Source organism: Anas platyrhynchos, chromosome 2, assembly GCF_047663525.1.
Source record: "Anas platyrhynchos isolate ZD024472 breed Pekin duck chromosome 2, IASCAAS_PekinDuck_T2T, whole genome shotgun sequence".
NCBI lineage: Eukaryota > Metazoa > Chordata > Aves > Anseriformes > Anatidae > Anas > Anas platyrhynchos.
The window spans coordinates 123,755,337-123,769,176 of NC_092588.1; the positions used below are offsets into that span (position 1 = coordinate 123,755,337).

A 13,840-nucleotide genomic window follows, 5' to 3' on the forward strand; every position below is an offset into this window, starting at 1 on the left:
GAATACTCATTTATATATGCTGCCCCAAGAAGTTACATCAGCACCTTGCAGTGATAATGAATTAATGAAATCCAGCATATCCAAGGAGAGGTTCCTTTAGGCATATTAAGTCAGCAGTTTATCTCTCCAGTGGCAGTTGCCAGCAATAGTGCAGAAACAGTTGGTGAGAGCACAAGCTTTGCCCACGAGTACGTCAGGGAAGCTTTCTGCATGCAGCTCTGTCCAGATGCTCCAGGACAGCACCATTCAGATATGTGTGTGTCTTAAGTTTCTTCCAATGTAATACATCGAACAACCTTACAGCATGTTCCAGGCCAGGAACACCCATTATGAAAAACCACCTGTCAGAAAGGGAAGTCAGATACTCGCTTACTTCCCAGTTGCATTCGCTTAAGAACAGAAGCCCCTCCAGACAGCACCCTGCAGCTGAAGTGCAGTGCAAAGGTTGCTCTGTAGACACCGGCAAGATGTGAAAGCAACATCTGGCATATGAGGACTGATATACAGGGAGAAGCTTCAATGTATATGTTGTATAAATGCATAGCTACAGATATGAAAGCAGATGCTCACAAAAGCATGAGCTCCAAGCTCAGCCAGGTGATATATGACCAAGATGGAAACCCACTTCATTATTCTTCAAGGAACCTCTAATTATTTTCTCTATTTGTGTTATTTTTTTGGTCACCCTACTTTCAAAGCTGGGGTCATTTTATCTTTGCCTGGGAAATTACAGACATTTCTGGGAATAAAATACATGTTTATATACGTTTAAAGGCATGCACTCCCTAAATATATATATATATATATATATATCACAGAATCACACAATTTCTAGGTTGGAAGAGACCTCAAGATCATCGAGTCCAACCTCTAACCTAACACTAACAGTCCCCACTAAACCATATCCCTAAGCTCTACATCTAAACGTCTTTTAAAGACTTCCAGGGATGGTGACATTCCAGGGATGGTATATTTTATATATATATATAAAATATACATGTATATATTTTAATGCTGGCAAAACTGAGAAGTAATACAGAATTCTAAACAACCTCTGAACAGTCTTCATGGAAAATTGTGAATCCTTCAACATATACAATAATTATACAATAATACAAAAAGCATCATCTTGAACTTCAACCTGTGCCACGCAACTTTAGGGGATAGTGTCTTTGACTATTAGATATACATAATCATTCTCAAAACCCCCATGAGCTGAACAAATGGTTCAGAACAGTATCCTTACTAAGAAGTAAGGAAGGATGTATCTGATACCTGAACAGCTCAAGAAAACTGGAAGTTGTTTGGAGAAATTTTAAAAAGCGCAAAAGTTACCATTTACATAAAAGAAATCATGGGGTTACAAACACTAGAAAAAAAAATGTCTAGGATCATTTTATGCTGTGTCTTTTTGTTGTTGTTGTTGTTTTTATTTCAAAAGAAAAAAAGGCAAAAGATGGGGTCACAAAGTACAAAGACATAAGCAGAGAAAGACATAAGCAGAGAAAGGTTAGAAAAAAAAAAAAAAGGCACATTTTTTTCTTTATATCATGTTTCATTTGTACACAACGTGTCTCAATTTGTAAGGTTAAAAAAAAAAAGAGAGTCCTGAGTCCTTACACTTAACAGCACTGGTCAGCCTGGATGCTATGGTTAATGAACTAGATAAAAGTACTATAAATATAAATCAGAATTCCCCAGGAAGTATATACAATTCTCTTAAGACTGTCAAATAAGCTAGAGATTTAGATTTTACTCATTTGGAGAATTGTCCACTGAAAACATTTTATTACCTTGCCAAGTTTTTATAGACCCTATCAGAACAGCTGTGATTCACTTCACTTGCAGCAGAGGAAACTGGTAATAGCTCAAAGATTGCCCCCTTCATTTCATAAACCAATTAGGACCTGGATCCTACAACTGGACTAACACAACTCCCTTCTTTTACTGGCAAAATTCCACTTCATTTATATGAGCTGAGAATAAAGGTCTCTGTTGGCAGAATACAGATGCTCATAACAGTAAATGTTTCTGAAGCACATTCTCTAAATTGTTCCTTCTTCCAAGGAGCACTCTTCCTGCACTCAAAGCGAGCACTTCTCAGTCTCCCTGCTGGTTCTGACTAATCACCAGTTCTTTGCTGATCTGCGCAGTTTATTACTAAACACTGATAAACATATATATGTGTGTGTGATTTATCACGTGGAATTTTTCTAGAAGTTCTCCGAAATGACAGATTGATTTAAATGATTTTTCCCTCTAAATCGAGTGTTATTTCATTTGTTTAAAATAAGTCATTTTGGTAATACCATCGTCTTAGATCTACGGTTTTGATTTACATTTGTTTGTGTATTTTTTTTCAAGTGCATATTTGGCTTGTCCACAAATATAGCCAAAATGGTATATACATGTATGCCTTACATAGGACCATACCATGTCATTGATTTCTAAACACAACTGATCAATTAATAGGGAGGTCTAAATTCACAAGTGGTAAAATAGGTTGCATATACTTTATACATAAGTCTGTAATTTCTGGGTTTTCCTGCAGGTAATTTTCTCAGAAGTATTGTCATTGCTTTTCAGCCAAGTACCAGCTTAAAAATCAAAGAAAAAAAAGAATTACTAATGCTTTACTGACTGTTTTTACATCCTTTGAAAGCATTCAAAAATATACTGACAAGACAAACCATGCAAAAAAGAGGTGGATTCTGTTCACCAGACTGATGCCAAGTCCCTTACTGAAACAGATACAACTATAACCTGTTAGTGTGCAGTGACATTTCTATTGCAGTTCTTCACACACTAAGCTATTCACTTTTTAATCACTTATTACAGCCATTGTGCCACCATGCCAAACATTCAAGCCCTTTCTCTGAAATGACATGGCACAAGGCAGCATCTCTGAAGTCAGTTCTTCCTCTGGAACCTGCAAATTATTCTCTTAAATAAAAGAAGAGAAAACCTTACACCAAACAAGATCTATATTGTTTGAGTTAGTGTTTTATTGCAGCTTAGTTACCTGTCAAACAGGCTGACACTTGGATAAAACACATAATGGAACCACGCATCAGGGCATGTTAAGTGCAAACCTGTGATAAAGAGCAGAGCTATGATTCAGCTGTGCAGAACTCTAATGATCATTTCTGTTCTAGCAAAGCTTGATCTGTTGCACCAAACCCACTGCAACTCTGAGATCCTCTTCCATCCGAAAATGATTTTACATCTGTTTCAGTTCAAAGAGTCATATAAATCAGAAGCTCAGGCTATAAATTTTGATGACACCTTTAAAGAAGATTTATACGCTGTCTATAATATATATATACACAGTGGAGGTACGTAACAGATACTAACCACTAAAATTAAGCAATCAGTGCTGTATTCTGCAAGTTCTGTATATCACATTTAAGTCCTATTTATGATTTATTCTGAGGTGAGAGCCAAACTATGCCTATGAACGTTGGGCATTTCTGTTCAGACACAGTTATTGGCTCAGTAGGTTTTTTTGACCTTGTTCTCCTATGGTTATTGTATGGGACAAACCTTCATGATCTATTTCTTATACAATGATTATATGAGCTTAGTCTGGAGTGTGCCATCACTACCTGTCTGAAACAACTATTGGGAGTGGGAGTTGGCTAGCTTCTCTTCACAACAGATGACAATACTGAGTCAGTAGCCAGGGAGTCACACAATATCCCTGGCACACTTGTTGTACTTGTTGCTGTGAACAAGCAACATTTCTAATAAGCTTAGACCTTTTGTTAAATAGAAAGCATGAAGCATGCAATCCTTCATTCATTAATAAACTTAAACAACATATATAACAAGCATGTGACTTTTCGGATAACTGTTGACTTCAAAAGCCAGATAACAAACATACTAAACTGTCTCCACTCCTGGTTGGCAGACTATTTATTAATAGATAATGATCCTCCTTTCAGTCCCCTGAAAGTCATCTTGATATATGTCAGTACTTCCAACCTCTGCTGGACCTTATAGCAAGAAACAGTTTGGGGGAGGGCATGGGGGTATGTGGATTGGGATACAAGAGAGATGTCATTAACAATCGCCCCTTTGTGCTGTGTCTCAAACACAGGCTGGTGCTGTTTCTTCTTTTTTTTTTACCTGACTCAGCAATGTCAGGAGAGACTAAGTCAGCAGATCCTGAACATGTTGATGCAAATAGCAGCAGGATAAGCTGATGAGCAGACAGAGCTTCCAAACATCACACACAGACCAACACAGTTCAGCATGCAGGCAAATGTGTGGACCAGGGCAGTGGCTGGCTAAAAGGGAAGAAGTTACTAGAAAGGATCCATCCATCAGACTACGTTTTCTCTCACATCACTGTTGACTAGCCTTGAGCTATGAGACAACTTGTTTTTGTGAATGGCTTACTTGCAATAACTTCCGAAGCAATTCACCTGAGCTTCACAATTTTGTGGCTATTGTGCGTATGTGGTGGGATGGGATTCCACATTAAGGTTGAATGAGGTCAGTGTAGTAGAAGGAATTAGAAAAAATGTATCTTAGCATAAACAAGCAGAATAAAAACAAGCAGGAGCATTAAATATGGAACATAGCTCAGCATTGTGTACAAAGACAGAAAAAAATATATATACTTGTAAAGAATGACACTGTCAGATGCCCTCCCTCCCCACCTTTCACTTTTCCTCTCCTTTCAGTTATCTGCTGGATGTTCTTACATCTTGCACAACCAAGGCTACAGAACGGACCTGGTCAAGTAACTGAGAGAACATTCAATACCTCATCTCTCACTGTATTTCTGCTCGTCTCACAACATACTGTGGTGCTTCAGTTCAAATACGTGAGCTGGAATGGAGGCTTTTATCCCAAGTTCCCTGAGATTATGAACTGGAAATGAAGATATATGGCAGCATGAGGGGGAAGAGAGAGAAACAAGAAGGAAGTGCATAGGTGTTAAAATCAGTGCTGCATGTGAGGACTGCAAGCCTGCCCTCCCATCAGTACCATGATTCTTCAGTATGTAAAGGAACCAGAGACATCTCCCAGGTTCTTGTTGCCTTCTCCTACCTGCTTGTATTTCACCAAATGTGGTTGCAATTTTTTCTTTCTGATGCTGTGCCAAAAGACCATCTTATCTTGATTAAAATGCTCTACAACACTTTGAAAACACGTAATCTACATCACATGGTTAATGCTCTATGTCCACTTCGGAGTCTGAGTTCACTGAAACTGGACTCACATCTCCCTCTGCGTTGAGTACACTGTTAACAACTTGCTGGACCTGTGACAACTGTGAATCCTCCTGTGTTCCCATTCAGCTACAAAGCTGTACCAGTGAGTTTTAAGCTGGAATGATTATCAGTTGTTGTGTCTGCTACTAGCTTGAAAAACAGCAGCAGTTTACTTTCTCCAGGAAAGCTGAGCTGTTAGGCTGCCACCACCTAGAAAGTCTTTGCTGGTCTAAAAACGCATCTTACCTAGCAAAAGGCACACTCAGATAAAGCAACCGGTGTGCTGTGTTGTCACTAATTTTTCTGACCATAATTTTTGCATCCATTGCTGAATGCTCTGCCACTGAAAAGAAATTGAATTATTTAGAGAGACAAACACAGCTATTGTACACACTAATTCAGAGTCCCATATCTTGAGCTGATTCAGCTTATCTGCCTTTCTATACCTTTGACAAATATATGCCTTATATCATTTTTTCTCCCTCTCCTTCGTATGTCTTACTGCTTTTCCTCTGTGTATCTTATCTCCAAATGATGTGCTATTAATCAGCCAGAGACACCCTTCACTGCTAAGTGTTCCTCAACTGATTTGTCATCAGCACAAGTAGTTACTAGTTACAGCATTCCTCCCACATGCTAAAATCTTAAGGGGGGAGGGACGCAGGATGGCAAGGAGGTTAAGAGACTGCCTCGCCACATAAATACTATCTAGGACCTTTATACCAACCTGCCAGTTTGCTGTAATGATAACGTTGCTGTTTTCTCTCAACCAGGAGCATGGTGAGAGGAAAGTGGGACTTCATCCTGTCTTGTTTTTTAAGTTATACCCTTCATGGTCTTCCCTTTCTCTGATTAATCTGGCTGGATGCCTGTTCAGTAGTAGCTGAAGCTTAATACCTGAAACAATGTGTGTATGTATGGTGTGCCAGTAAGGCTTGCCCAACAGTGCTCATTCCGTCATGTTTTCCCATGCCTTGTGTCAATATCTCATTTAATATGCAATTCCCCAGAGCCAGGGTAAGGGACGGGGGAAAAAAAAAAAAAAAGAGAGAGAGAGAGAGAGGCGTGGAGAGAAAAGAAGGGAAAATGACATCCCTCAGGAACATCAGCTGCTCTGAACTCACCCACTGCTTCCCATGAAGCAGGCTGTGTGGGGGCACAGGTGGTCCCATTCTCCATTACTGGAGCACAGCCTACAAGCAGGGTCTCAATGAAGACTTTCATTGCTGCTCTCTGTTTTCATTGGAGTAAGGCCATCACAAACATTTGCAGGTGGCTTGGCCATAGTCTGACTCTAAAATATTTGTGGTTGTGATAAAAATCAGAATATTGCTACAAGATGGTTCTATATAACCTTTAGGGCTTGATCCTGCTCTTACAGAACTCGGTGCTCCAGTTGCTCTCTGCTGTTTTTATTGCTCATTAAAAAGGCATATGCCCTGGCACAACTCTCCATGGTAAAGACTCATCTACCCTTTGGGGCAACATCAGATCTTTTAAAAAAAGAGGGGGAACCCAACCCAAAACCACTTATTTGAGCACCTCAGAATTTAGGCTTGTTAAAAAGCTGAAATAACTCAATTTTGTAAGGCCAAAGCAAAACTACCGAACTTTGCAGAACTTACAAACATTTTCTGAATCCATCTGAATTTGTTTTCAATTGCCTAATATCAATACCATTGTCGAGCCCATATTCCTCATGAATGATTCTTGGATACAATTCTTAGCATGTTTAGAAGAATAAAATGAAGATAAATGGAAATGACAAGATATGTTCCTTGAATAAATAGAACAGGCACCACAGGGAAAAGACCGAAGGAAAAGACGACAAACAACAAGGATGCTCAACACTTTGGCAAGTAGAAGAAGTCCAAAATGCGGCAATTATCTCCTAGGACACACCATGAAAAAAAAAACAAAACCTCCTAGGAAGAGGGAAGAATGGGGAAGAGAGTATTCTGGAGGTCACACCACAAGTCTCATTCACACACCAGCTCACACAGAGACTAAAATGCTGACAATTGCCTCCCAATAGAGCAGCTTTAGATTCAGACATAGGAAACATTTGTGGGAATCGGTCACATGGGAGAATTAAGATATGTCATGACAAAGTTTCCCAAATGAGGCACTCACCACTGACTAGGAAATAGGCCTTTTTATCCTCAATCCCTCCAGCTCTGGAGATTCTAATCACCATGGCCCCGAACCAACGCAAACCTAAAACCTGACTGGCAGGGTCTTGCAAAACCACATGCAGTTTTTTTCTCATTATATAGAAACAATTGTTTGGAAGCCAAGTACAGTCCCATATAAAGCACCTCACCACTGAGTATTAAAATTTGGTTATTTTTGTTGTTATTTTTAATTAGGATCATAATTACCCCTAAACCTATTAACTCACAATATGAACCGGAGTTTTATCATCCTTAATCCAAATAATGGAATTAGCTGGTTTTCTTTTTAAAACTAAAAACAAACAAAGAAAGAAACAAACAAAAACTGTTTCTTCCTTACTCCATCTCTGCCCATCTTCGAACAGACTGGGCCATACAGAAGACAACAATTTTCTTGGATTCACAAGTGAACAACATTGCATGTGAAATCTCCATGAACACTATTCTGTCAACATGTAACACATGCAAAGACACACCTATCAGACATGTTTACCTTACCCATACTATCAGATTTCTATATTAATAATCACAGCATGAAACATCAGGAAAAAGGGAAGTAAAGGAGCTTTGCTAGGAGTACAAAACAGGCTGCAGATGAAAACCCTGTTGAGTGTGTGGCTGGATAACAGTTCTGGAGCAGTCAGTGCCACAAATCATCCCTGCCGCCAGGGTGTTGGGACATGGAGAGCCTGTGGTCTATATTCTGCCCCCACCACAGGGAATCAGAAAAGAGAAACAACTCAAAAAAAAACGTATTTTGAGATTTCAATGCCAGGGTTTCACTTTTCAGTCTTAATCTGAAGAGACTGCAAGTTGCTCATCAATTATTTAGACAATGACCGGGGCCAGAGACTGATTTTGCACTTATCATATAATGGATGTGACCAAGTTACAAATGACAGATAATTAATCTAGACTGCTGCTTCATTTTCAGTCCACTGATTTATCTTTTTATCCATATGTTTTCATACATAAAAAAGTGCAAATTCTCAGAGTTGTGTGATTAAAAACTGTACCCTCAAACTGTCCATGTAGTTTCTGTATAATTAAAAGCAAGTTAGCATGATTTATGAAGACCTCATGTCTGCTGGAAGTAACTAATTATACAAAACACGTATGGTTTTGTACATGCGGTTCTCCAAACATGAGCACACAACTGACATTCAAGCCAATACAATAAGCATCCATACTGTCAATCTGTTGGAATAAATACAGATCCATCACAAACTGAGCAACTGTTCACATAGGTCTTTTTGCCAAACTCCATTTATCTTAACAACCTTTTTATTTTGTCTTGTAGCCTTCCTCAGATGTACAGAGTACCTAGGAAATAGTCTAATTCCCCTGAGCACCCAGAAGGAATTGGAAAGATCAGCTTCAGAAATCCTACGTCTGCCTTCCCAGAACATTTATAGAAACAACTGGAACTTTGAATGTAAGCAAATAAAAACAAAAAATTGGAAGGAGAAAGCAGGACTTTCCTGTAAGTACAGCACTCTGTCCCTGTTAAACCAAAGTGACAGGTCTGGAGTAGATGGAGTATGCTGGCCATTTCCCCACAGACAGCAATGCACGTTACAGAGTTTCTTGCTCCATACTAACAGGATCAAGTACAAGCTCCTTAGAAACCACAAGGACAACATCTGGTCCTGCATGCAGCTGCTGGAGCCAGAAAAATGGAGAAAGGCAAAAATTGAAGTGGACTTACCCAATCTGTCGATTTGTGGAAGGTGCTTGTGTAATGACAGAACTGGACTGTGGAGATGGCATGGCTTGTTGAATCACAACGCTGGTGTCGTGGTTTGGCATCCGTGTATTGGTCAGCTGGTGAGATCCAGGTCCTGCCATTGCTCCTCCAACTGTGTTATGCATGGAGATATTCTGTGAAAGGAAGGAAAAAAAGGGATGGTGGAGGGAATTAAATATATATATATCTATGTGTATATATATATATATGGGATATATATATATCTATCCCAAATCTCCTTTTTGAGATCTATAGGACTACAATTAGAAATACGAAAGCACCAACAATATGAAAAGTTACTGACTCCTGGCAAATCCTAAATCAACGTATCTTTTTATAATCAACCACTATAAAGAAATTAAAAAAAAAAATAAATAAATATTTACTTTTACTGGGCAATATAAATGGAAGAATACCTGCAAGTTGACTAATCACTCTTCTGTGATTGAGACTTGTGATTTATAATGGGGACATTTAACGCACATTCTTCTGACTGAACGTGATATATATTTTGTTTGAAAATGACTTTTGTGGTGAGTGCATGGCACTTTGATTTACTACATAGCTTGTTTACTGTGTACTAGGTCTGCTTAGACTGACAAGCAAATCAAGCTTTATAGGCCTAAAGTAACAAACAGTACGTAGCACGTCATGAAACAGCCATTTCTATTAGCCTCTATATATTTTGTACAGCAATAATATCCCAGGGGCCTAGAATAATTGCACTGTATTTTCACATATATAACCTCAGCTGCAGGTAATCTGGAGCCCTTCAAAAGTTCTTATGGAAACAAATATCACAGATAATTCATATCCATGAAGTGAACAAGCCACGGGAGCCCAGGATGCTACTTAGGAAGGAACTCTGGAATAAAACTTCTATTATCCCTATATACACAATACACACTGTTGCTAAACCACAGAGTTTGACTTGGCCTGCATTTAAAAACAAACAAAAATCTCAAGCCAGAGATAACCCATAATGTATACATATGAAAAATACAGTAACCTTAGGAGCATTTTTTCCTATCAGGCATTAATCTGTGGATTGTTAGCAGCAAAGGGAAAATAAACTTTCCATTCCAACCTAATGCTAGTCTAAGGAAAAGTAAAGAAAAACACCTTTGCACCCACACTTTGCCACCAAGATTCAGGGAAAACATCTTGACCACTGCGATACTCAGAATTTAAAACTACAATTAAATTTCATTCAAAATTCCAGTTTAGGACCCCTTTGCTTAGGAAACACACAAAACTTAGGATAATGATAGAAAAGCTGGTCAGAAAGAAAACTCAAAGCTCTACTGAAATGTGGAGGATACATAAGCTAGACAACATATAGAATCCCTGATCTAAACAAAAGATTATATTCCAAACCAAAATAAGAATAAATTCTTTGGATGACTTTGGACGACTTTCTCCATGGAAAAGGAGACAATAAATAAAGGAACAATACAGAAGTATAGCGGCCATCTCCCTGTCTCCAATTTTCTTTTTTCTTTTTCTTTTTTTTTAATAGAAAAGATAGGTAGACAGATTTTAAAAACGCAGAGGGGCTGCCTACAGCCACATGGTCAGACTGTTCACCCAGCTGAGTTCTTGTTCTATTAAACAATTCACATAATATGTATCAGGTCCAGCAGGAGAATAGCCAGTATTCACTTAGAAGCATGGACTTCAAGAGGAATCCAGATCAAGGACTTTAACCACAGTTTTTCATAGCCCAGTAGTATATCGTTACCGTCATGTGGTAAGAGAGAATAGCCTTAGATAAATCGAGTCTTTTCCAAAATAAGTTCTTCCTGACCTAGCACATTCCTCTAAAGGTTCCTTCTCCAGTGGATTAGAGTTTTCTGATTAAAAGGGTTCTGTTGAAATAAATAAATAAATAACCACAGCCAAATCTAGTTCATGATTGAAAATTGGACTGACTTTTTTGACCGTTACACAATTCTGCAAAAACAGGTCTAATATGTATTGAACTTCAAGTAAATATTTTAGTATTATTACTTCCTAGAGCTTATGCCTTATATTAAATGCATGCTAATTAATAACCTATCTATATGTGATATTTACATGTTACAAAGTTGACCCTCTTAACTTCTCCTTTACAATGCTTCCACAGTTTCTGAATTCTTCCAAATATTTCTGTATTGCCTATTTGTTTTAAGTAGTATGCTTATTAGAGCAAATATTAAATTGCAAAGGAGGTTCACAGGTCTTGTACCTCTGGGTGCATAGGGGAACAACAAAGAAGAAAAGCATCAGTTGCCCACAATGAGTTTACCCTGCAGTGCTGCACAGCTGTCCCTCGCCATTGGCAGCACACACCTTCTGCCTGCACACAACTTCCTTCCAAAGATGGCTGTCTGCATGAAGATAGAGTATTGGTGTGAAGCTGTTTAGGATTCAGAAAGCCTTCCTCTAGATTAAAGACTCCAGACCACAGATTTCCAAGAGCCACAGAGCAGTGATCTGCCACACAGGAGGATCTTTACAGGAAACATGGAAGGTGCCATAAGTCAATGATGTCTGGAAAGGGACAGGATGCAAATCTGAGGTGAACTTTACATGAGCAGTACCCCAGCACTTTTCCAAATTTTGGCTGGATTTTGGTGGAACATAGAAGGCAGAATTTAAAGATTTAACATCAGATTCTTGTGCTCCTACATTCAGTGTTTTCATTTTCTTCTCCTCTTTTCCTTTTTCTTCTATAATTCCAGACCTCCCTAAGGTGTAAAGGGTTTGAGTTATGTGGGTATGAAAAATGTTGATAGCACATAAGATGTTGTAATTGCTAGCATACACATACAAACTTCTAATGCTGTCTCAAAATTTTAACTATTTCCAATACACTTTATTTCTTCAGAAAGTAGGCTGAACTTCAGATGCATGGAAAGCAAAAACAAAGTGAAAACCTCTCAATGCATCCTGATGTCCATTCTTCTCAGTAATGCCAGTGCCATTGTTGGGCAGGAACTATACTTAGTATCTACAGAATTGCCAAGAGAAAGCCCAAGATTTCCCAACAAAATATCTAACTCGGTATGATTCCCACGTTCACAAGAAAGGGATTTGGCAATCTCAGAACAATTTACATTGGTGTGATGCTTATGAATTTGCAGAAAAGTTCAAGCAAGTTCATACCTAAATGGCAAGGCCTGTGCTTTGAAAGATGGCAGAAAGATAATGTACAACAGCTCTGACACTAAGCCTATCTGATCCAGCCATATGCATCATGACATGCAGAATGGCACTACGTCACCGGCACAGCAAGACTAGGCTCGTTGCAGATGGTCTTCAGAACTCCTGAAATGGCCTTGTTGCATTGCATGTGCTCTGAGAGGAACTGGACATGATACAAAAGGGCTCCTCAGAGACATGACTTTGGGCTTTTATTAAAAAAGGTAAAATTGGTTAACATTGACTGAAACAGAGACACCCCTACCCCCATCACAGCTGAATTGTTATTTGACTAGGCTACTTCCAGTTCTACTTTTAAGGAGTTCTGTGTGGTCTTCCACCAGGGATCCATGAAGAATATCTCACATTATCTCCCCTTTTCATCCTCCTCCAAAGAGACAATGGTTAAGACGAATTCCTACAAGGTGGACAGCTCCCAGCACACCAGGTGGGAGGAGGAGTCAACAGGAGCCATGATACAGAGCTCTCCCCCTGCCTTAACACTCCTGAGACCTGCCCATAATACTAGATACAGAATTTTCTCAGAGACCTTCACAACTGTCCTTGAAGAGGTCATGTGGGCTTATTTTCACTCACTCTATTACAACTGGACCCAAATATTCACACAGGGAACAGGCCACCCACACGACAGGAGATGTAGAGACAAGAGAGGTATCCACCACCCTCAAGATCCATACATGGGAATTTATTTCCTCTAGGACTAAGTTTTATACCTCACCAAAGTTCCCAGCCACTCCCACTTAAGCTGAAACTAGGATTATGACGCTAAAGAGCTTTTACAGGAATGTTCCTTTACTCATGTGACCATATTATATTCCCAACAGTCTTTAGTGTTCAGATTAAAATAATGTTAAAAAAAAATAATAATAATAATAATAAAGACATAACCACAAACTGCTTCAAGGTATTCATTCTCAACCTTTCCAACTGCAAGAGGAAAGGGAATAGATCATCATCAGCTTAACCTCACCCTGGTTTCAGAATATTTCTCCTTTTAGCTTCAGTCAAGAGTCTTCCAAGAGAACATTTAAGCATTTTCTCCCACATGCAACTATTTAACTGTAGATAGGCAACGCACTTTTTTTTTTTAAGGCTAAAATCTTCTTGAAGTCATGCTTCCATGTGCTCGTGGAGAGAATTACACATCACTCCACAAGAACACACACCCTGTTGGCAAGCAGAGCCGAGCAATGACAGCTCTGTAGACGCAGGCAAAATACACCCCATGACTCTAGGCAGTCACCATTTCTGCTGAACCCTGTCTCTTCCAGAGAAACACCCGTCCATACCACATGGCACCACCTGGATCACATATCCCCATCTACTGAAGGCAAAGGATGAAGAAAATGGATCTACCATTTCCTATCCATTGTAGCTTTTCTGAGTTTCGTACTGTTTTTGTTTTCAAACTGTCAGAGCTGGTTTCTGAACTGAAGCCAGCTTATGTTCTCCTACTATTCTTTTTTAACTGAGGTTTAATGAAAATTGCAAAT

The 13,840-nt window shown here is 39.0% G+C and overlaps 1 protein-coding gene across 4 annotated transcripts in view; it reads right to left on the reverse strand.

Annotated features, from left to right (window-relative positions):
- The window catches only part of CREB5 (cAMP responsive element binding protein 5), a 260,054-nt gene that overhangs the window by 166,351 nt on the left and 79,863 nt on the right, over positions 1–13,840 (reverse strand). For all 4 annotated transcript variants that reach the window (XR_011806957.1, XM_038174831.2, XM_072033516.1 and 1 more), the window contains exon 5: positions 9,105–9,277. Coding sequence is in view for 3 of the 4 variants with exons in the window: in XM_038174831.2 (XP_038030759.1) it covers positions 9,105–9,277 (173 nt within the window). In the remaining variant the exon portion in view is untranslated. The remainder of the gene's footprint in view (positions 1–9,104; positions 9,278–13,840) is intronic.